This window comes from Aptenodytes patagonicus, chromosome 14 (assembly GCF_965638725.1).
Source record: "Aptenodytes patagonicus chromosome 14, bAptPat1.pri.cur, whole genome shotgun sequence".
NCBI classification, from domain to species: domain Eukaryota; kingdom Metazoa; phylum Chordata; class Aves; order Sphenisciformes; family Spheniscidae; genus Aptenodytes; species Aptenodytes patagonicus.
In genome coordinates this window covers 17,224,543-17,246,120 of record NC_134962.1, presented here as the reverse complement: position 1 = coordinate 17,246,120, position 21,578 = coordinate 17,224,543, and the positions used below count along the sequence as shown (strand labels likewise).

General features: G+C 47.9%; 1 protein-coding gene across 1 annotated transcript in view; it reads left to right on the top strand.

Moving 5' to 3' along the window:
• Nucleotides 1-4,188: 4,188 nt before the first annotated feature.
• Nucleotides 4,189-21,578, top strand: part of LOC143167058 (uncharacterized) — a 32,696-nt gene continuing 15,306 nt past the window's right edge. The window contains exons 1-18 of the mRNA XM_076352091.1: nucleotides 4,189-4,320; nucleotides 5,182-5,238; nucleotides 6,092-6,174; nucleotides 6,752-6,917; nucleotides 7,641-7,747; nucleotides 9,033-9,260; nucleotides 9,843-9,939; nucleotides 10,433-10,531; nucleotides 11,519-11,680; nucleotides 11,987-12,165; nucleotides 12,606-12,788; nucleotides 13,737-13,881; nucleotides 14,165-14,311; nucleotides 14,498-14,728; nucleotides 16,978-17,171; nucleotides 19,463-19,590; nucleotides 19,797-19,966; nucleotides 20,775-20,954. Of these exons, the coding sequence (XP_076208206.1) occupies nucleotides 4,222-4,320; nucleotides 5,182-5,238; nucleotides 6,092-6,174; nucleotides 6,752-6,917; nucleotides 7,641-7,747; nucleotides 9,033-9,260; nucleotides 9,843-9,939; nucleotides 10,433-10,531; nucleotides 11,519-11,680; nucleotides 11,987-12,165; nucleotides 12,606-12,788; nucleotides 13,737-13,881; nucleotides 14,165-14,311; nucleotides 14,498-14,728; nucleotides 16,978-17,171; nucleotides 19,463-19,590; nucleotides 19,797-19,966; nucleotides 20,775-20,954 (2,655 nt within the window). The 5' untranslated portion in view covers nucleotides 4,189-4,221. The remainder of the gene's footprint in view (nucleotides 4,321-5,181; nucleotides 5,239-6,091; nucleotides 6,175-6,751; nucleotides 6,918-7,640; nucleotides 7,748-9,032; nucleotides 9,261-9,842; nucleotides 9,940-10,432; nucleotides 10,532-11,518; nucleotides 11,681-11,986; nucleotides 12,166-12,605; nucleotides 12,789-13,736; nucleotides 13,882-14,164; nucleotides 14,312-14,497; nucleotides 14,729-16,977; nucleotides 17,172-19,462; nucleotides 19,591-19,796; nucleotides 19,967-20,774; nucleotides 20,955-21,578) is intronic.

Below are 21,578 nucleotides of genomic sequence, written 5' to 3'. Positions count from 1 at the left end.
AGGGCCTGCAGTGATAGGACAAGGGGTAATGGTTTTAAACTAAAAGAGGGTAGATTTAGACTAGGTATAAGGAAGAAATCTTTTTATGATGAGGGTGGTGAAACACCGGAACGGGTTGCTCGGAGAAGTGGTAGATGCCCCATCCCTGGAAACATTCAAGGTCAGGTTGGACGGGGCTCTGAGCAACCTGATCTAGTTGAAGATGTCCCTGCTCATTGCAGGGTGGGGGTTGGACTAGGTGACCTTTAAAGGTCCCTTCCAACCCAAACCATTCTATGATTTTATGATTCTATGATCTGGAGTGGCACCTGGATCTCCAATGGCACCTCCATCTGCAATTGCATCTGAAATTGTATGTGTTTCTGCAGGGGTATCTGCGGTGGTATCTGCGTCTGCTGTGGCATCTACAACGGCATCTGCATCTGCAATAGCATCTCTAATGGTTCCAGTATCAGTGTCCCTGCCTATGTTGGTATCAGTATCTGTAGTGGTATCTACATGGGTACCTGCATGTCTAATTGTACCTGTATCTGCGTCTGTACTGGTACCTGTATGTGTATCTTCAATTGCATTTGGATCAGCACCTGTTTAATGGCACCTCTGTTGGTAACGGTATCACGAGCAGTAGCTGTAGTTGTAGGTGTAATGGAATGTATGCTTGTATCTGCAATTGTACGTGTAATTGTATCTTTATCTGTAATTGTATCTGCAATTGTATGTGTAATCATTTGTGTGACTTTTCTTGCATCTATAATTGTGCGTGTTATGGTGTCTGTGACTCTAATTGTATCTGTAATTATATATATTTTATGCCTGTATCTGCAATTGAACGTGTGTACGTGCCTTTAATTATAACGGTGCCTGTGTGTGCTGGTTTTGGCTGGCATAGAATTAATTTTCTTCATGGTAGCTTGTATGGTGCTATGTTTTGGATTGGTAATGACAACAGTATTGATAACACACCTATGTTTTAGTTATTGCTGAGCAGTGCCTACTGTCATGAAAATTCACAACTGGCCCATGCTGACTGAGGAGAGAGGCGAGGACACAAAGTATAGAATTACAAGGGTAAATATTTATTCCTGTGTCCCAGCCAAACTGGGGGACCCTGAAGGTGGTTTTATACAGGGTTCTTACACCCTTCAAATGTTCAGGTACAAGACAACTTGACTAATCACTAACACCCGCGCTACCGATTAGTAATCATCGTAAAACTTGGCAAAGCAACTCCAGTTTTGCAGCATTCTTGCTGCTTGTCTATTGATCCAGACATCCATGGAGTCAGTCTTTCTGGAGTTACTGATCTATGATGCCAGATGATGCTTGGAGGGTTTCAAAGATGTTTCACAGGGGTTGGGGTGCTACCTTGGTTGTCCAGGGGTATCCTTTATCCTTCACGGACAGCTCTAAGCTTCCAAGAAGCAAAGTCCTTCCTTCCAGGGCCGGGCTGCCCTTTAGTTTGTTTTACTTAAGCATGACCAAAGTCTCCAGTAAAACTCCACTACCTCATTGCATTACAGTGTGTAAGGTGAATATATATTAACAACGTAATACATATTAATATGTATATAATACAACATAATGCATACTGACAACTAATACATATGAACACTTTCATACTATAAAGACTGATTGTTATAATAGGTAGGAAAGGGGATTTTCTTAACAGTCCCTCCTTGTCTTCTAACCGTCAGTGTCACATTATATTATCCATTATTTTAGTACTAAGTTGAGCGCATAAGGTAGATACAACACTGCAAAGACACATACATAATCACAAAGCAAATACAATAACCAAAAACCTTTTAGCTCATAGTCCTATACCCAAGTCTGGGGGCCAAGAGGTTAACCACCCAAATAGATTTAGGGGAGATGCCTGTCTTAATTCATGTAATACTTTTAAATGTGTCTTTATCTTGTTTTTATCAGTTTCATTTTTCTGGTCTGGATTTACATAAACCCAGCAGCCGTTATTCAATAATGCACATACTCCGTCCTGTGCTGCTAATAGGTAGTCTATGGCTAATCGATTCTGTATTAACCATTTGTGATAATAATTTGATTTTTTCCTTTAGCATTATAATACTATCCGCAGTTTCATTAGTGGCTTTTTTCTAATTCTATTGACACATTTGCAATAGCTCTTTGTAGTTCAACAACTCCTAACCATGGGATAAAAGCTCTTACAGGCAGGTGGAACTCAGTGCCACACTCTATCAGAGGGTTGTAACGCTTTTTCTCATATATACCGGTAGCTAAGAGCTACAGAGGCAGAATAGATACTGCTTCTAACCTGTGCGGATGGTATTAATGCACCTAGCATACACTTTTCAGCTCAGGTTGCGGGTAAATACTTGAATGCCCTTTCTCCGCATATCCAGTATTACCCAGGTAGTTGTGTCAATAGGGCAGTATAATCTACAAATAAATCTTAATCATGTAATTATTTCCTGTAAAAGGGTTGGTATGTGCTGGATCTGGTTGTTTAGGTAAACCAGGAAGGCTTGGACCCAAGTTAGATGACTCAAACCAATCAGGATCCCCTAGGAAACCAAAATTCTATAACTACCTTTACTTTGATTATGGCTTCCTACAGAATACCAAGTGAATTAATCTGCCGAGAACCCACCACTTGCTCCTTATGGCAGCCGCAATCATGGTTTCTTTGGCCAAACAGGTCATACATATATTTATGGGAATATATATATTTGCGTATCTTTATGGGAAACATCATTAGAATCCTTTATAGAAATTTTAGTTGACTGATGATCAATCATCGTGCCTATCTGAAGACGAAACCGGTCCTTGTCCCTCTCTGAAACGTCACAGCACTAAAACTTGTGGACAACTTTATAGAAACCATAAAGCAAACCTCGTATCAACGCTGGTGGAATTCTTGCCTACAACGTGGTCCGTACCCTTAGGACCAATACGGGACACTGTATACTCTCAAATTGAAGAACTGGAATCCTCAATCACCAGCTGTGAAACAGCTATTACATACCGAAACCAAGTGACTATTGTTATCAAACACGATACTGACTGGATTGTCAGAATCACAACCGAAATTGAACAAACTGTTGGACATCACTGGTATGACATTCTGTCAGAATCTGCTGCCGTTTGGAAATGGGAGAGACCAAGCTTCCTAGCTGGAGGGTTTAAAACATCAGCTTACCCAAAAAGCCTTTGAAGCGGATCCAACAGCAGCTGGACTGCTGACGCTTTCGTGCTTCCCAGAGTGATACGGGGGATGCCCGCACCGTGACGGAGGAGGAAGGATGAGCAGTCTCACCGTCGGCTAGGGAATGAATTCTTTTTTGTTTGCTTGTAAGTGCACGAATTAAGAGTCGCGGGTTGTAAGTTATGAAACCTCAAGGCTTGAGTGGTGAATAAGTGAATTCACGTAATAGACTAGTCCGGGCAAAGGGGACTGAGCCCTGTTTGTCGTGTGTGTTTGTTGTGTTTCTTCATGAGCTCATGAAATAAAGTTCCATTCACAGAGTATGCCGTCCTGTAAACGGGACGTTTTCTCTCCCATGCCAGTTTTTCTTCAACTGCTTGCAAGTCTGTCCCGTTCATGCTGCAAAACAGGGAGAAAAAGAGCCCACAATTCCATCTCTGTATGCTTGGTTTTCGTACTAGCTTTGAACTCCTGCTCCAGTGGCAGTCAAGGGCTGACGTTTGAGCTTTTAGCAGGAAGTTCTAGCTGTTCAGTTGGTTTCCCCGTGCGACGGACCTTTCCTACTGTCGCTGCCGTCCCACCCTTCTTGCCCCAGCGTCCCCATACCCCCCCCACGCGAGGCTCCGTTTCCTCCCGCGCCTTCTCTCCCAGACGCTACAGGGAGCGCTTTTTGCCCCCAACGTTCTCCCGGGCCGTTAACAGTCCCTGAGCAGAACTCGCTGGAGCAAAGCGCTGCCGGGGCGGCCTCTCCCCCGCGGCAGCACCGCAGCCCGGCGCGGCACCGTCAGCGAGGAGCGAGAAGGGAACCGCTGCCCCAGAGCGGCCCGAGCGAGCCCGGCTCTCCCGCCCCGCGGCCCGGCTCCCGGCCGCGCCCGGCGGGCAGGGTGAGCCGCTGCGCCCGCCCCGGCAGGCGCCAGGCCGCGGCCCGGGGCCGCCTGAGCGCGGTCCGCCGGGGCAGGCCGCGGAGCAGCCCCCGACGCGGGGCCCGTCAGGCGGCGGAGCCCCGCGGGCGGCGGGCCCGGCTGGAGAGCGGGGGCATGGCGGCGCGGAGCCAGGCCTCCCTGCGGCGCCGGCTGCAGAGCTCGCAGGAGGCGCAGCACCGCCAAGCGGTGCTGGTGCGGAAGCTGCAGGCGAAGGTGAGGAGCGGGGGCGCCTGCCCGGGGGGAGCTGCCCGGGGCCGGGCCGCGGTGGCGGGGCCGGGCCGCCCGCGCCGCGCGGAGAGGGGACTCGGCGGCGGAGATCTCGGGGGGCGAACGCGCGGCCCCAACGGGGCCCTCCCCGGAGCTGCTGCGGGCGGGACGGCGCCGAGCCCGGAGCTCGGGGGAGGCGCCGGGGGCCGCCCGGCTCCGCCCGGCCCGGCCCGGCCCGGCCCGGCCCGGCGTGCTGGGCGCCTCGCCCTGCCGCTGTCACCCCCCCGAGCCTCTCGTTGGGTCTTTTTCGCACTTGGGTAAAGATGCCTGGCTTGCAAACGCCTTTGTTTGGCCCCGTTAGCAGGGGGCTGTCCCAGAGGTAGGGCTCGAGCCGGCGGGGGTGGTTTTGGGCGGCCCCGGGCAGAGGCAGGCAGCTCTGAGCAGTGGCTGAGCAGGACTGTGGTCAGAACTAACTTCACCTGCTCAATATTGAAAAGCGATTTTGAAAAGTCATTTCTCTAGCTGCAGGGACCCACTGGGCTTTTAGCCCGTTGGAAATACTCATTTGGGGTACGTGGTGGCCATAGGCCGGGCATGGCTGGCTAAGTCTGTCTCATCATTCTGCTTGCCATCGCTGTCTTAGGATGAGCAGATAGTACTATGTGTGAAAGAAACCCTGTCTCACTTTCTTTAATACTAGGGAAAGTGAAGCTTCCCTATACCGTAAGGACTTCTTGTGGACTGTATCAGCAGCACTGTGAAATGTACTGTGCTTGGGCTGTAAAGACTTAGAGAAAAGCTAATGCAGGAGGAGCCGAGCCTCTTACAAGCTGCATTGGCTCCTCTTCATTCTGTCTGTCCATCTAGGTGCTGCAGTACCGGACTTGGTGTCGAGAGTTGGAGCAGCAAGTGGAAGCAGGAGGGGTGAGTGTGTGCGGGTTGCTACCTAAAGACAGTGTATGTAGCATTCGTTAACGCAGACAAAGAAAAGCTCCCCAAAGCAATGACAGAGGAAGACAAGATTTTGCTACCTGAGGGTAGCATATATCTTTATGGGAAAGGTGGTACGACACTGCAAAGACACCACTGCAAGGACACATATATATAATCACAAAGCAAATACAATAACCAACAACCTTTCAGCTCACAGTCCTATACTCAGTCCTACATACCACCTTTAAAGAAGCGCTGTAAGTTTGCCCGTCCGTGTTTTGTCCGGTTGCCATTCTTAGAGCAGCCAGGAGTCCCAGAAATGCCAGTCCAGACAACGCTATCAAGAAGGATTTCAGTTTTGTGAAAGAGTGCTTTATTGCTGGAGTAACATTTTGTCCTAGGTCTCAGGAGAGGGCTGTACTGCCTGTTACATTATATGGCTGTCTCCGAAAAAGAATCGGTTGAAACGTAGCATTTTGGAAGGCAAGAATGCTGGCGTTCAACATACAGAGCTGGCTCTGTGCTTTTCTTTCTGCTTCGCGGCTAAAGTAGACCTAGGAAACGAAGGGCAGGAGAGCATTCCCAGGCTCCAAGTCGAAGTGAGCGCTTGCGGTCATGAGCCTAGGATACCTAGGTGTGAGAGTGCAACAGTGGGAGACTGAGGAGAGCTGCTCACATTGAGTAACACCCTTCCCCTCCCTTCCTCTCCCTAGTCACGACACTGTTGTGCCTGGAAGAAGCCACGAGCTCCTGAGATACCCAACAAATGGAGGGGAAAGCGATGGATGCTAACAGTAGTGAAGGGAACACAAGAATTTGACTAAACATTTCCTTTCTTCTTAAGGGATCCCTTCCAGGCAGGTGGGAAGCCACAGAAGACCACAGCCTGGAGAAAGCACTGCTTCAGGTGGAAGAGGAGCAGCAAAGGTACCCGGAAGAAGCGTTCCCTCGTACTTGGTATCCTGGATGCTCATGGAAGTGAGGGAGAACCTGTCAGTGCTACCTAGCCTCCCCGAGGGAAGCGGCTGGCCAAGCTGCTTTGAAAGGAGAGAGGTCCACAATCTGTTTTCTGTGGTGCAGTAATAGTGTTGTGTGCTGAATGGCTCTGTTTTGAGCGGGGGGTTATTCCGGGTGACCTCCAACGGTCCCTTTCCAGCCTAAATTATTCCGTGGCTCAGTAGGTGAGCGACTCAGGACAATGCTAGAGAAAGGTGACGCATCCGGAGATCAGCAGCAGGAAGGGGAGGCAAGACGTTCACTGTGGGCATCATCAGCGTTGACGAGGAAGGGGAAACCAAAATTGTAGATGGAAGTTGAAGGCTTAAAGCAAAGAGAAGCAAATGAGTTTGCCATGACAGAGAGATCTTAGTTAATCCTAGAAAGCACTTCTACTGCCTCTCAGTTTGACAACAAAGTCAGTGTTGAGGGAGCTGGAAAATCACGGGGATGCTGCTTGTGGATAGCAGTTGTTCAGTGACCTGATTGCTGTTTCTCCCTTTCCAAGGTGTGAGAATCTGGCAGAAGTGAACGCTCTCCTGCGGGAGCACCTCGATAGAGCGAATGAGGTTAATTCAGCTCTTAAAGAAGATGTTGGAAAGCTGACGGCGGACTGGATGAGGGCCCGTCAGGAGCTGGAATTGAAGGAGAGTGAATGGCGCAACGAACGTGAGGTAGGGATAGGCTACAGGAACGTCAGATGTGCTGCCAGGGTGGAGTGAGAATGCATTTTATTTCTGGCACAGAGAACTTGCTGTGTGAAGTTGTGGCTCTGTTGAGGATGTATTGGTGTTGACGGGCAGAAGGCAGGGGTGTGAGATGGAGGAGTGTCAGCAAATTGTGGTGATGGAAGATGCCCACCTGCTGTGACCATACTGCTCGGTCTTAAAGGCAAACGCTTGCTGTTGCTGGGCACTGCAGGGCAGTCACACAGGACCGCTCATCTTTTTAATAGTTCTTAAATCTCCGTCTAGAGCAGTGGAGACCGGAGAGGTCTGTGTGTTTTCGGATTCAGAGTAGCCAACCGAAGAACAAGACAGGCCTCCCTTACCAGCGGCCTGCTGTAAGCAAATCTGACACTGGTCTTGGAGGGGCTTGTTTTTGTCTTCCTCCACCAAGACTGTTAGACACCTCTGCAAGGCGAGGTGATGAATCATGATCAGTTTGCTCTGCTGATATCCACTCCTGCAGGAGAAGCGTGGATGTTCCCTTCTTCGAAGTCAGGTGGCGGGTCTACTGAGGATGCTTCTGTGGTGCCTCTTCAGCCCTTGATGCCCCTGTTGCAATAGTTATTAAAGGAGACCTGGTGACGGTGGTTGTACTCTCTCCTATCTGAAAGACTTGTACAGTGACAGTGAAGGCTCAGTTGGCATTTCTTTCTGTCTTTGCATGTTTAGCTTTATGACAACTGCTTGAGGGGTGAACATAACCGTCTACTCAGCCTGTGGCGTCAGGTGGTAACCTTCCGCCATCATTTCCTGGGAATGAAGACTGCCACTGACCGGTGAGTAGAAGTTAAGGCTAGATGTCTTGCAGAAAAAAGTGTAGCTTCCCTTCACACCCGCTTTTTGAGCCTCGATGTTACGTTAGTTGCGGCTAACGGTATGATTTCTCCTTTGACAGTCTGAAGCAATGCCGTTAAGCATGCTTTAGGCTATTTTCAGAATCATTTTGTTTGATGCTGGTTTTCAGATAAAACTGTGGGGCTTGGGCTATAATCAATGCAGGGGCCCTAAACAGATGAACTTGACTATGGTGATGTTTGGGCGTATTGACACAGACACGGGCATATATGGAGACATTGGAAGCGACTCACCAAAGCTATGCGTGCAGCGTGTAGAGCAGTCCATTTAAAAGAATGACTAAAATCTGCCTTAAGTCTCACGGAGTTTCTTTTCCCACTGCTCCTGATGGGAAGATCACTCCTGAATATATCTATTATTTTTCTTCTCATTTCCAGCTTACATTTATTCTGGTCAGTTTGTATCCGCTTATTCCTGTACCAGCATCGTTGAGAGAAAGAATCGCTCCTCCACCCTGTTACTGCGTTTATCCAATTTATTTTGCTTCGTTTGATACCTCTTTTTGTGATTGTTTTCTTGTTCTTGGGCTCTCTGAGGTTCCTTTCTCACAGTTGCCTTCTACACAAGCAAAAATAGTGTAGCCTTAATAGTACCTTCTTCTGGTGTCAGCTTGCAATTTCAAACTCTGGGTTACTGTCAGCCGTTTACCTTATTTGATTATAAGCTTTCCTTAATGTGAGAGTGTGCCTGACCTACTATTTAATTCTTGTATTGTTTGTGGGTTTTGTTACAACATTCTAGGCTTATTCTTACACCACCTTCCTGAAACGTTTATTATGTAGCTATTGTCACGAGCCTCTTAGCAGTGCAAGTGCTGATAATAATGGGTCGCTTAGGGCTGATCCCTTAGGTGTAAAAGCCGGGGACCTTGGTAAAATTCCTTACATCTGTTAATGATAATTAGAGTATGTTGATAAGAGAGAGCAGGAGCAACAATTAGTAAGAGTAATTAGAGGACCTTGAAGCCTTCTGGCTGTGCCATACATGTCTTCTTATCTCTGAGGAGAAAACAGGCTCATTCCTCAGCTACCCAGTAGACTCATTGCTCAACTGTCAAGATGAGTCCTGATCCCAAAGTGTCAGATGAATGACAAAGATGTCATCTTTCCTGCCAGCTTTTACTGTTGCGCAATTACGTGCTTCAGAAGTGAGTCAGCTGATAAAGATGGTGGTGTGAAGATTAGCTCTCTCTTTATTCTTCTTCAGAGATTTGTCAGAGCTGAAGGCAGAGCAAATGAGGCTTTCTGGAGCTATACTTGTAAACTGCTCCCGTCTAAACTCTGGCATACACCTCTGGGAGTCCATCGCTCTGGGCAGACCTGTCCTGAAGGATCAGGCACAGCAGCAAGCGGAACAGGAAATAAGCCAGAAGACTCAGGAAGTGATGTGCTTACAAGTCAGGGGGGACCTGGAGAAGAAGGAGCTTCAGGACAGGTAAAGGTGTTTTAAACTTTGCTGTTACCAACAACGTCTTTTGTGGCTGCTTCCTGGATTCTTAGATGGGCTGTGTTCACATTTAAAGCACACCCATTCTGCACAGCCCTGTTTCTGTCCCCAGTCAAACCACTGCCTTCAACAGAAAGGGTAGAAAAAACCGTCTGACTGACTGAGTAAGACAAGACTGGAAAAGAGATTGCATATTACAATGTTTTTGCTGTTAACTGGTTCTCGGTGAGAAATTAAGACCAGTATAAAGGGAGCTCTGTCTCTTGTACAGCCCTTTTGCTATCCAGAACTGTGCTAAAGGGAGTTGGGAGGAATTTGCCCAGGGCCATCATAAGCAATGTAGCACCTCTGTACTGACAAGTCCTCCTTGCAAGACTGAGTGCGGAAGGCCTTTGGGGCAAGAAGTGCCATTTTGCAGCATCAGGCTTTTTAACCTGTAGAGATGAACGCTGCCTTTGCTGTATTTTCTGGGTTGAACTTTCTCTGCTATGCTTCTGGGAGCTGCGTAGCTCTTTAACAGGTGATGGTGTGCAATGCTTTTGGAATGGCACGTGGACCTTCTCTTCTCAGGGTGATGGAGCTCTCGGCCTTGCTTGTACAGTCTCAGAAGCAGAACGAGGAGAAGGAGAAGACCGTGAAAACGCTTAACGACACTGTCGAGATTCTAGTATGTTTTACCTTTACCTGGGAGATAGCCCAGTGTTTGCTCTCCAGCCTTAGCACAAAGAGGTGTGGCTTGCTCAAGAGAAGGAGCGGTAAAGATGCTAGCTGTATGGGAACATCGGGCGCACTGCCAAAATATTCCCTGTGTGTTTGGCACACGTGGAGTCAGTCCAGGTGCAGGCAGTGGCAGGGGAGCTGCAGACAATTCAGGTGTCTTCCTCAGGGGGGTTGCACCAATGCAACCAATTCTGCCTGTGACTTTAAGTCTCTCGGGATCAAGGTTCCTTGGAATGGACGGCTTCATAGCAGCCTATAAAAACTAGCTGTTGGTCTTTCTCTTCTTAGTTTTAGCAAAGAAGAAATTGAATAGATATGGGAAGGAATACACTGGAATCACCAGGGCTGAGGCTTATCGGCGTGACAATGCTACTGAGGATGGGAATGCTACAGAGGGGAGCAGCTCTTCCCTGCCCACCCTTTCCTTATTCTGTTCTCAGGAAGCAAGTTGGTTAGAGAAAGAATATGAAGCTGCATTGACTACGAGAGCCAAAGAAGAGAATCTTTCCCTCCAGAAGCTGATAAAAGACATAACTGAGGTGAGTACAGAGTTGGGACCACATCCCTGTAAATTTGACTTAAAAGTACTTGAGGAAGGCAACAGACTAACCCAGGGAACAGATAGAGATGTTGATTACTGTCTATGTTAACTGCTACTGGCTGTCTAATTTTTATACCACTTTTCTGACATAAAACCTGTTATAACTTCCGAGTTGGCTGTCCTGTGACACTTCAGCTGAATCGCTAGAACTTTCAGTGCCTTTGCCTTCGGCGTCCCGCTAAGGTCTCTCTTGGACTGTGCTTTCTGAGTTGGCTACGTGACATTTGTATTCCAGTGTTGCTTGGAGGCTTCCCGCACCCTCCTTGAGCAATGACGCTGTTGTTCTTCAGATTTTTATAAAAGGTCACTGACTCAATCGATGCACTTGCCAGCTCTGCTCCTTCACTCTACATTCACTGACCCCAGAATCGCAACTGGTCTAAGTGTTTAGAGGTAGCTTTAACTTAGTCCTAAACTTCGCTCTGTGGAGGGGGGCTTAGTCGTCAGATCTTTTACGCAGCCTCTCACAAAGTCAGTTCTTTCCCCTTAGTTAGTCATTTTTATCCTCTTGTGCTACTGCTCAGAGTAATTATAAACATTAGCTTTTTCACTGCTGTTTTCCAGTAGTCATCAGCTTCCTTCTTCCCTGGGCAGCGTTACTGTTTCCTTTCATTGCTGTTTCCCGTGTTGATCTGGTGCTTGTGTATGTGGCTCTAAGAAGCTGACGGAGACCAAAATCATTCCTGAGAGCTTCAAGAAACTGAGCGTTCAGGCAGCCTCCAGCCACTTCACACTTGTTTCTTCGTGTTTATAGTAGCTGTATTCAGAAACCCAACCCCTGGAGTACTTGTGGCCACGGGGACAAAACTTCTTTGTTGACTGAAGAAATGAGAGAATTGAGTTTTTAACGACTCTAGGGTGAAGAGGGGGAAAAGGAGAAATAGATAAAGAAAACCAAGAGTAACAGCTTGATGTGGGCTTTCAGGTGGTGTTAGATGACAGTGACAGCACGGTCAGCATTATCTGCACTGACAGTTCCCAGCATGCAGAGTCCAGCAACGTCCTCCCTTGTCTGAGCTCCGTTGATGCAGAGCATGCCTTTGTATTGGTTCAGGAAGCACTGGCAAGGAGGCGAGGAGCAAGGCAGGTGAGAATTTCTGCTTGTCTTCACCACTGGCCACAGGCTCAGCTGCTAATGCCTCACTTAGCTTGAAACCTTTCCGTTTCCTTAGCCAGTTTCTTTCTAGCCTTCTCACTCTTGGTACCGTATTGCCTTGCCAGTCTCACCAGCTCTGTGTCCTAGTGCTTTTCTCTCCTTGATCCCCACCCCCTCATCACAGCTTTTGCCTTCAGGTGAGCTGTCTCTCTGCTTGCTTCTTCTCCCAGCTATCTGGAGCCATCTGCCCTGCTTCTTATTGCTTGTTTGTGCTCTTTCCCTGCCCATTCCTTGCAGGCCCTAAAAGAAGAGCTTTCTGCCAGGCAGGACTCTATCAATTTCCTGCAGCACCAGCACAGGCAGCAGGAAGAGCAGTGCAGGAAGCTGCAGCAAAGGCTTGAGCAACTGGAGGAGGAATGCAAGACGTCCAGCAGCCACCGGCAGCACCTCCACTCTCTGGTAGAAGCACTCAGAAGGTGAGTGTTTCCTCCTTCTCCTGCGTTCTAGAGGCAATCTGCTTCCAGTTCTGGGAGTTCAGCGGCGTTATGGGCAAAGAACTCGCCTGCCCTACCACGTGTATGCCTCTGTTGGGCACTTTAGCATCCTCCTGTCGCTGCTTTTCATGCTCTGTTGTGAATCCTAAGGCTGTCTTGGCGATACAGAGCGGTGTTGGAATACAGGACGCCTCCCTCTCAACATGCTGCATCTGTGAATTCCGTTCTTTCCTAGCCGCCGCTTCTCACTGAACGAAGGCAAAAGCCTGCTTTCCTTTCTCTTTCCCTCTTCAGTTGCCTTGTGAGGGGAAGAGCAAGTTCTTCTTTACCGTGCTCCCCACAACTCCATCCTGGAATGACGAAAATGGGGCCTGTGACTCTTCAGGCCTCTTCATTCTTCTAACTGAGCCTTGTCTCTGCAGTGACTGTGCAAACCTCGAGAAAACCAGGGAAGAGCTACAGCACCAGCTTGAAGTAACGGAGCAAGAAGCCTCGCGTCTGCGTCAAAGTAACACTGAACTGCAGCTGAAGGAAGATTCGGCGCAGGGGGAGAAGGTGGAGCAGCAACGGACGATGGAGAGAGCGCGTCGTGACCAGGAGCTCCTGTGAGCGTTAAAGCTTTCTCTGGGCAGGGGTGGGCGTTGCTGGACTTTAGGAGGCCCACTGTAAAAGAATGAATTCTGCATGCTCATCATTTGTAGCATAGAAAGGTGAAGGGAGCACGTGGGCAGGTCTGGCTACCTACTGACATACAGCATAGCTGCCTCCTTGTACTTTCTTTATGACCCTTTAAAAAAAGCATTCCAAACCCGACCGGAGTAGTTGATGACAGGCATAAGCGGAAACAAGAGAGGTTTGGACTGGATTTCAGGAGAACAAAAAATTGAACCATGAAGGCAATCATGCAGCAGAACAGGTTGCTCAGAGAGGTTGTGCAGATTCCATCCCTGGAAATTTGGAAGACCCAACTGGATAGAGCCTTGAGCAACCTGGACTGATCCCACAGCCGACCCCAGCTGCTTTGAGCTGAAGACTGGGCTAGAGGCGTCCTGGGGTCCCTGCCAGCCTGAATCATCCTGTGATCCTATGGTTATTGCATTGGAAATTCACGCACATCTCCTCCCCCAGTAGATTGCAGGCTCTGTCATTGTTTCGCTGCTGAAGGCAAGAGCAATTGTGGGAATATTAATCTGGACTTAAAAAGTCTGTCTTACCCAAAGAACAACTTTGGAAAGTCTTGTATCCGATGTACCAAAAAGGAGAGAGAGAACCATCAGGCAGGAAGCCGTTCAGTTGAGAGTACCTGAACTTTTTGGAAACGTTCTGTGATTTCTGGAAGCTTGTTTCACTTTCTCAATGACGAATGTTTCACCTGCATCAATGACAGAGAGTGATGCAGCTCTAGTCAGGAAATTGCAGCATTCTTTAGGTGTAAATAGAAAGCTGTTGGAAATCATTCTAACTGTCATATCTGGGACATAGTATGTGCTCTTGGTTTTGGAAATGAGAATGTTTTTACATTAAAAGCTTGTTTGTCTTTCCCCTTCTCATAGACTGAAGGACTTGGCTGCACTTGAAGGAAAACATTCACTATTACAGAGTGAGTTGGTAGCCGCGAGAGAGACACTGGAGGAATCGCACCTTCAGAGGGATCTGCTGAAGCAAGAGAAACATGAGCTTGCCATGGCACTGGAGAAGGTGTGGTCACCTTATTCCTAGGTAGCACCTGTGGGAGAGGGAGTTGTGATAGCAGGACCACCACAGATGCTGTTTCTGGCAGTAGAAGACAGGGAAAATGTTGTCCTCCTTCTTGGAAAATGGTGATCAGACCACACAGGCTCTTTGGGGTAGTTAGTCCCCACGTGCTTACTGGGAGCGCGGAACTGGGAGTATGTCAGAGACACACAGGGGATGTGGAGTTGCTGCTTGAAGTCAGGGGTTTTCCTGCCTTTGTTGTCATGCTGTTCTTTTGTCTCTCCAGGCAGAGCGGTCGGTAGCAGAGTTGACAGGGGCTCAGAATAAGCTGAGTGCTGAAATAGCTGAACTACGTGTTGCAACAGCGAACACGAGCGGTATCAATGAAGCTCTTGCACTGGATAAAGCGCAACTGAACAAACTTGTGCTGCAGGTGAGCAGAGTTGCCAAAGATCTTGCCAGGTGTTCGTCTCCAGCTGCTGCTTCTGCTCAGGCTTCTTGCCTTCCGACAGTATGACTGACTGAGTATGGAAATGTTGGTCTTTTTCCTGTCCGAGCCAAACCTTCTTCATAGTAACTCTTACTGTATTTTATTTCCTCTGTGCCTCTGTGATTGTAGCTGGAGCAAGAGAATGAAGTTCTGTCAGGAACAGTGGACGGGATGGAGAGAGCAAAGATCTCTGACCAGGAGAAGCTGAACTTGTGTAGAAGAACAAATGAAGAGCTCTGTGCCGAGAAAGCCCACCTGGAGCAGCTGCTGAAGAAAGCAGAGGAGCAACAGGAGGGGCTGCGGGTACAGCTGACGGTACTGGCAGAGGAGAAGGAAGAAACCCAAGAGAAACTCAGTCAGGTGAGACCAAAACCGTGGTGCTTCTGGGTGGGCATTTGGCTGCTTGGCTCAGTGAAGCTGTTATCTGTTGGATTCTGCAGTGTTTTTGTCAAGGAGACGCTTGGTAGTGCTGGAGGTCAGAAGGCTTTGTTTGCTTCTTTTTGGAAACGTGTTGATGGCCTTCAGAGCTGTTCTGCAATTCTCCGAGCTGTCCTCTGCTTCTACAGATTCTTTTGATCCACCTGTCTGTGTTGGTCTCTTTTTTGGCTTTTGATAAGCTGCAGAGAGATGATTGTGTTGCCCGTGAATCTGAGCGGGGCTACTGCTCTCACATGTGGCAAAAGAAACAAACTGTGTAGCTCTGAATCCTTTTTCTGAGGCAAGAACAGGGCTGCATGTTTCTATTTATGCTTTTTGTTGTGAAGTCTGCAACTTTCAAAACTCCCATTTGTTTGAGCCTAGAGAGCGGGACAAAGCTGCAAGTCAGTGTCTGCTGTCTTGTATTGCTAAGAATGGGAATGACATCTTGAAATTGTTGAAATTGTATTTTAAGACATACATGCAACTTTGTGGCTGGAAAGCTGCCTGGGGGAAAAGACCTGGGGGTGTTGGTCAACAGCCGGCTGACTATGAGCCGGTAGTGTGCCCAGGTGGCCAAGAAGGCCAATGGCATCCTGGCTTGTATCAGAAATAGCGTGGCCAGCAGGACTAGGGAAGTGATCGTCCCCGTGTACGCGGGGCGCTGGTGAGGCCGCACCTCGAATACTGTGTTCAGTTTTGGGTCCCTCACTGCAAGAAAGACATTGAGGTCTGGAGCGTGTCCAGAGAAGGGCAACGAAGCTGGTGAAGGGTCTAGAGCACAAGTCTTCTGAGGAGCGGCTGAGGGCACTGGGGTTGTTTAGCCTGCAGAAAAGGAGGCTCAGGGGAGACCTTATCGCTCTCTACAACTACCTGAAAGGAGGTTGTAGCGAGGTGGGGGTCGGTCCCTTTTCCCAAGTAACAAGCGATAGGACGAGAGACAATGGCCTCAAGTTGCGCCAGGGGAGGTTTAGACTGGATATTCGGAAATATTTCTTCACCGAAAGGCTTATCAAGCATTGGAACAGGCTGCCCAGGGAAGTGGTTGAGTCCCCATCCCTGGAGGTATTTAAAAGACATGTAGATGTGGCGCTTAGGGACATGGTTTAGTGGTGGACTTGGCAGTGTTAGGTTTACGGTTGGACTCGATGATCTTAAAGGTCTTTTCCAACCTAGACGATTCTATGATTCTATGAATTGTTAGAGCCTCTTTAGGCTTTGAGGAAGAAGATGAGAAATAGGTGATCGCGCAAGACTCTTCACGCTGGACTAACTGATTTCGGTACCCTGGCAAAAGAGCTGGGGAGGATCATGTCACTGTAGGAGACTAGGGAGTTTGTCATCATTTAAATGTCAGTTTCATAATGTACAATCTTGGGTATTATGGGATAACTTTGAGAGAATTGTTTGTTTCTGATGGTCTGTTCTCTGTTAGATAGTCTTAGTTTTGGAGTACGTGGTATGTTTGGCAAATGCACAGCAGAGGTGTTATACTGAAGAAAGGAGCTAAAAAATCATGGTTAATCTTCAAGCTTGAATACCAGCAAGGTATATTAGACACCTTCTTTGTGTAAGACAAGTAAACAGTATTGTTGACATGAACTACTGTACAAACAGAGTCTACCATCTCTCTGGCCACGTCAGCCAGACTTTCATAAATCACTAAATGACACTGCTGACCGCAAGGGCTGTTTCCCTGCCAAGCGTCACCTCATTGCATCCAACTGCTTTACACGCTGCAGTAGGTGACACTTTGATCTTTTTTTTTCTAGAAGGAGAAACCATGTGTGTTTTCACTTTCTTCAGCGAGCAAAGTTGCTTTTGCTCAGCCTTTCCTGAAAATTTCCAGCACTGGAATAGATTCTAATAGAGTTTTAGTTTGCAAGGTTCTGGAGTTCTGGAAAAGGCAGTATTTTTGCATGAAAACACGTAGTCCGGGGTATGTACGTTTGTCGTGAAGGAGCTGTCTGGTCCCAGGCAACCCAGTATGGCCTTACTCATCACTGTCAAGTTAACAGTGCCAGTGCCTTTTGGCAGCCCAGGGTATTAGCGCGGTATACAGCAGGTGCTCTTAAGCTTTCAGCCCACAGTACAGGAGCTCTTTCTCCTCGAGCTGATTCAGAAGTGGCACTGGCTGGCTCTGCAGAGAACTCCAGAGAAAGGCCTCTAACTGTATTTTGTCCCGCTTTCAGGTTTACCGCCAGCAAGAGTCGGCTAGCAGTGGTCTGGAGCAGTTGCGCCAGGAGTCCTCTCGCCAAGGGCATGCACTGGCCAAGGTGTCCAAAGAGAAGGAATTGCTGGTGCGTGAGAAGGCTGCCCTAGAGGTGCGACTGGCAGCCATGGAGCAGGACAGACGAGGCCTTTCAGAGCAGCTGGCAGAGGCCAGGTAAAGGCAGGGAGGACACCCTAGGCAGGACCTTATTCAATGTCTGTAGTTATAAAGGTGGTAATCGTTGCATGAGGATTTATTGCATCCTGTGTGCTTTTCAGATGTTTTCACCTTCCATGGACAGAAAATGGAAGAATCTCGAGGGGGAAAAAAAAAAGTATACCTTGATTTGAATGTTATTTTTCTGACAGGTAAAGCTAGCAAAGCTCTCCTGAGCCTTGCGCTCATGTTTATGCCCCGTTGCACATTCCTGTGTGAAGTCCAAAGCCAGCCAACTTGGCTCTGAATTGAGTAATCGTTAAACCATGCAGATGTTTCCTGAAACCTGAAGTTTCTCCCTGGTTTTGGTTTCTTGTTCTGCATTTGAACATAGATCTTTCCTTGTCAAGAGGTTTGACATGGGATCGTCAGAATTCAAGGCTATTACATACGGACGTTGTGAGGAGGACACTGCCATTTAGGGTGAAGCTCGAGGCTCACGCTGAAAATCTCGAGGGCCTTCTGTTTCTAAGCTAACTCTTGTTAAGTGTGGTGCAGGACCTCGAGTTGGTTACACCAGCAGCAGGGAAACCTCTTGTGAATTCTCGACAGTCTTCGGGGATTCTTGCCCATCACTGATGTCTGGGTCCTGTACTCCTCACCACGTGTCGTTTAGAGACAGATGCCATGGCGAAGTTATACAGGGAAGGAACAAGATTCTCTGCTTCTGCTGTATCAGGTTTCTAAGACCAAATGTGACAAGTTCTGCTTTTCCAAAAAGAAGAAAAAAAGCATTGAGACGTTTGTCCTCCTCTTAGGTGTTTTTTAGAAGACTCCTGAACTTGCAGAGCTGTACAAATGATGTTTCACAGATTGTTTGGCATGCTTCTTGACTTTTACACTTTACCACTCCAGAGTATGTTGTTAGCGAGGCTGATAAACACCATTTTGACTCAGTGTGTTTCCTGAGAGCTGCTGCTTCTTCTGAGCTCCAGCTTCTCTTATTTGATCCAGCTGAATTATGTTTGGTCAATTACTGGGCTGTTATTAAGTGATTAGATGTTCAGTTCCTTTTTTTTTTTAGAAAAAAGAGGGATCAATTATTTTGTTAGAAAGAGATAAACTAGTTATGAAGAACCTTTGGCAATAGATAACGAAAAAATCAGCAACTATTCTTGCCAGATGTTGTTCTCAAGAGCCTTTTGTTGTCACGGTTTTGGACTCTACCTTTTCTGTTCTGTTTTAGAGACTGACTTCTATTTGTCCTTAAAACGGGGCACATTTACCTTGGACTGCCAGAGATGGGCGTAATCAGAAATAGTGCTTGTTCTCCTTCTTGCAGATAGAGCCTCCATTGTCCATCAAAGCAGGGAAATCCTTCTGTTGTGGGTTTTATTGTTGTACCACTCAGGTGCCCCTTTACCTTGAAGGATGTTATCCTGGTCGCATGCCTGTACTCGGGAGGCAGCGCTGTGTATTGTAGGAACGTGGCACACAGGACGCTGTGTTAGGTCAGGGAGGTAACTGCAGCTCCTGGTTCCAGAATCCTGTGTGTCATACGCACCAGTTGGTTGAAGTCTATGGATGTAACAATTTGCATCTGCAGTACTACAACTTCCCTTTTAAAGAGCGACAAGTCATTTGGGCTACTGCTTACTTAGTTAGCAACGCTTAAACAAAGGGAGCAAGTGTTTCTCTTGAACTTCCAGCAGTTTAAACTAAAGGATACCTGTCTCTCCCTTCATATAGTTCCTGTTCAGATAAAATCTCGTTCTGATTTCTTCCAAATGCTGCTACAAGCATGAGACTTTACCCTCTCATCTGATGTATTTCTGGAGTCCCTTTTAAATATAGGGAGTCTGGAAAATTACCTACCTATACCTACAGTATGAACAGCACTAAAAAGTCACGAGTCAGCCGGGGAAATACTCTTGTTCTGTCCCCCTGCAGAGCAACTTGGAAGGGCTGAGGAGATAAGGGCTGTGAGCAGAGGCTGGGCTTTTGCTTGCTGGCACAGACTTTGTGGGCACAGCTACCTGCGTGTCACAGCAATTTAAGATTTGGCTGTTGAGATCAAATTCGGCTGGGCTTTCTGTGTTATGCTAGGTCATGAAGAAAGCCTGGACATTCCCTCGGAGGGGCCCGCATTGCTATTTTAAACGGTAGAAATATGTTTTCTGTATACAAGTTTCCGTGCAACCCATTTTCCGTACTCAGGTGTAGGGATCTTGAACGACTTCTTACTGGAATAACTCCCTGTGGGCGTCAGGAGCAAGCAACTCATTTCCCTCCGTATTCACAACTTGCAGGTCAGTGAAGGAGACCCTGGAATCCAGCCTGTTTGAGGCTCAGCAGCACTTATCGCAGCTGGAGATCGCCAGGAGTCAGCTTGAGATCCAACTTCACACAGTCACGCAGGCCAAGGAGGTGATACAAGGTGAGAGCCTCCTGCGCTTTGTTTCTGGTGATCCCCCTACCTAGGGAAGGTGGTATAAAAAATAGCTCTCTGTCCGCAGTGCTTCTGAGGAGTGAAGGAGATGGAGGCAGATCCCTCCTGCACTGAAATTCAAACGGCTTAAGGTCAGTAAAGTCAGAACCATTGTTTGTGTAGACTCTGAATCTTGCCATTTGTCGTGTTTGCAGGGGAAGTGAAGTGCCTTCAATGTGAGCTGGAAGCAGAGAGATCTCTCGTGAAGCAGGAACGGGAAAACATGGCGCAACAGCTCTTGCGGACAGAACAGCAGTATAACAGTACCCTCAAACTTTGCGAAACTGATCATGAAGTAGAAATAAACAAGCTCCTGCAAGACCTGGTAGGAAACAATATGCTTCTGAATTCTTCAAGCAAGCTTTGTGGGCTGACTTTAGAAGACGACTAGCCCGAGCGTGTGAAATGGCAGCAATCCTCTGTCATAGGCCACACGTTGGTAGGCCAGGCAGCAGAGCCAATGGCTCGTACTTGAAGGCACGTGAAGACCCACAGGACTATGCTGGGACAGTAAATGCAGCCACAGATGCAGTGTGGGCCTAAGACGAGTTCAACAGAAGGTTGGACGGTCCCCACCCAAAGCGTGGCAGCCAAGGGGTAGGATCTTACCAGACTCCCGTCTACCATGAAGTAGACTCCTAACATTGCTGCCAACTGCAGTCACGGAAACTTTGTTCCTTTCTTTCTGTCCTTTCACGGTTGACAGAGGTATTATCTTTGGGCTTGAAGCTTATGGAACAGGCCCCTTGTTCCTGGTACTTCAGTTCGTGGCCTGTCTTGTGACTAGGGCATCAGGGTACTGGTCTCTTCCTCACCCTGCAGTCCATCTGCACCTTTTCACTGATGAAAAGGGAGGTGAGCTTTGAAAATAGAGACTCTGAGAATAGATAGAAATCCTGAGGAGAGAGGCCCTAGGAAACAGGCAGCCATCAGAGAGGGGAAGGTAACATCTCCTTCTCTTCCACCTGCTGACCCTCCTTTTAAGTTCCTTGACAGGACACGATATATGGAGGGCACAAAGCCGCCACTGTGCACTGTTCAGGTCGGGGGTTGTGGGGGAGGGATGAAGCTTCACATTTTTTTGAGGAGCTTGGCTGGGACTTCATCTTGAAGTCTTTTCCTCCACTCATCAGGCAAGCGAGCGGGAAGGGCACCATTCAGAGCTGCAGGAGATGCTGGAGCAATGGGAAAAGGAGAAGGCAGAGACAGGAAGGGAGCACGAGAAGAAGCTGTTTGATATGAAGCAGAAAGTTGCTACCGTGCACGCTCAACAAGAAGAGGAACGAACCAGAGTCGAAAACGCCAAGCAAGAGGTAAAGGCTGTGAAAGGAGAATGTGTGTGGTTCTTTGCAAAGCTAGAGCTGTGGGAGATGACTGGATATCGGGCTGTGTGGAGCATGCCCTACATGTTTTCTACGTTGAATTTGGTGAGGTGAAAGGCGTGCAGGGCTACCTTTGGGACTAGGAATGAGACCTCTCATAGGAAGCCAGGCAGAAATGTCACCTTTCATTTTAGATTTTTGTGCTGCTATTGTATTCTGGTTTTTCTAAGAGTTACCTCAGAGTATCTTCACTGTTCTCTTAACGGTCTTCTTTTGACGTTTACTGATACATGTTTATAGCCTTAACTCCATTAAAGACCAAACTGAGTTTGTAGGACTGAATCCCCATGAGGATGGGCTTTTTGTTTGGGGAGGACGGGGAGGGGCGCAGCAGGATTGTTGACAAAAGAAAAATCTTTTTAAAGACTCCTCTGAAATATTTCTGGGCAGTAAAACAGAGGTGTCTTCCGGGCTGTGTTTTAAGTCACTTGCTGGTAAGCTATTTTGTGCCCAGGTCTCCTGTGCCAGAGCAACCCTGCGATACGCTGAGAGTCCTCCTTGTGTCCTACCCAAAGTCCTCTTTATGGAGGCTGCCTAGGGACAGCAGTACCCCCA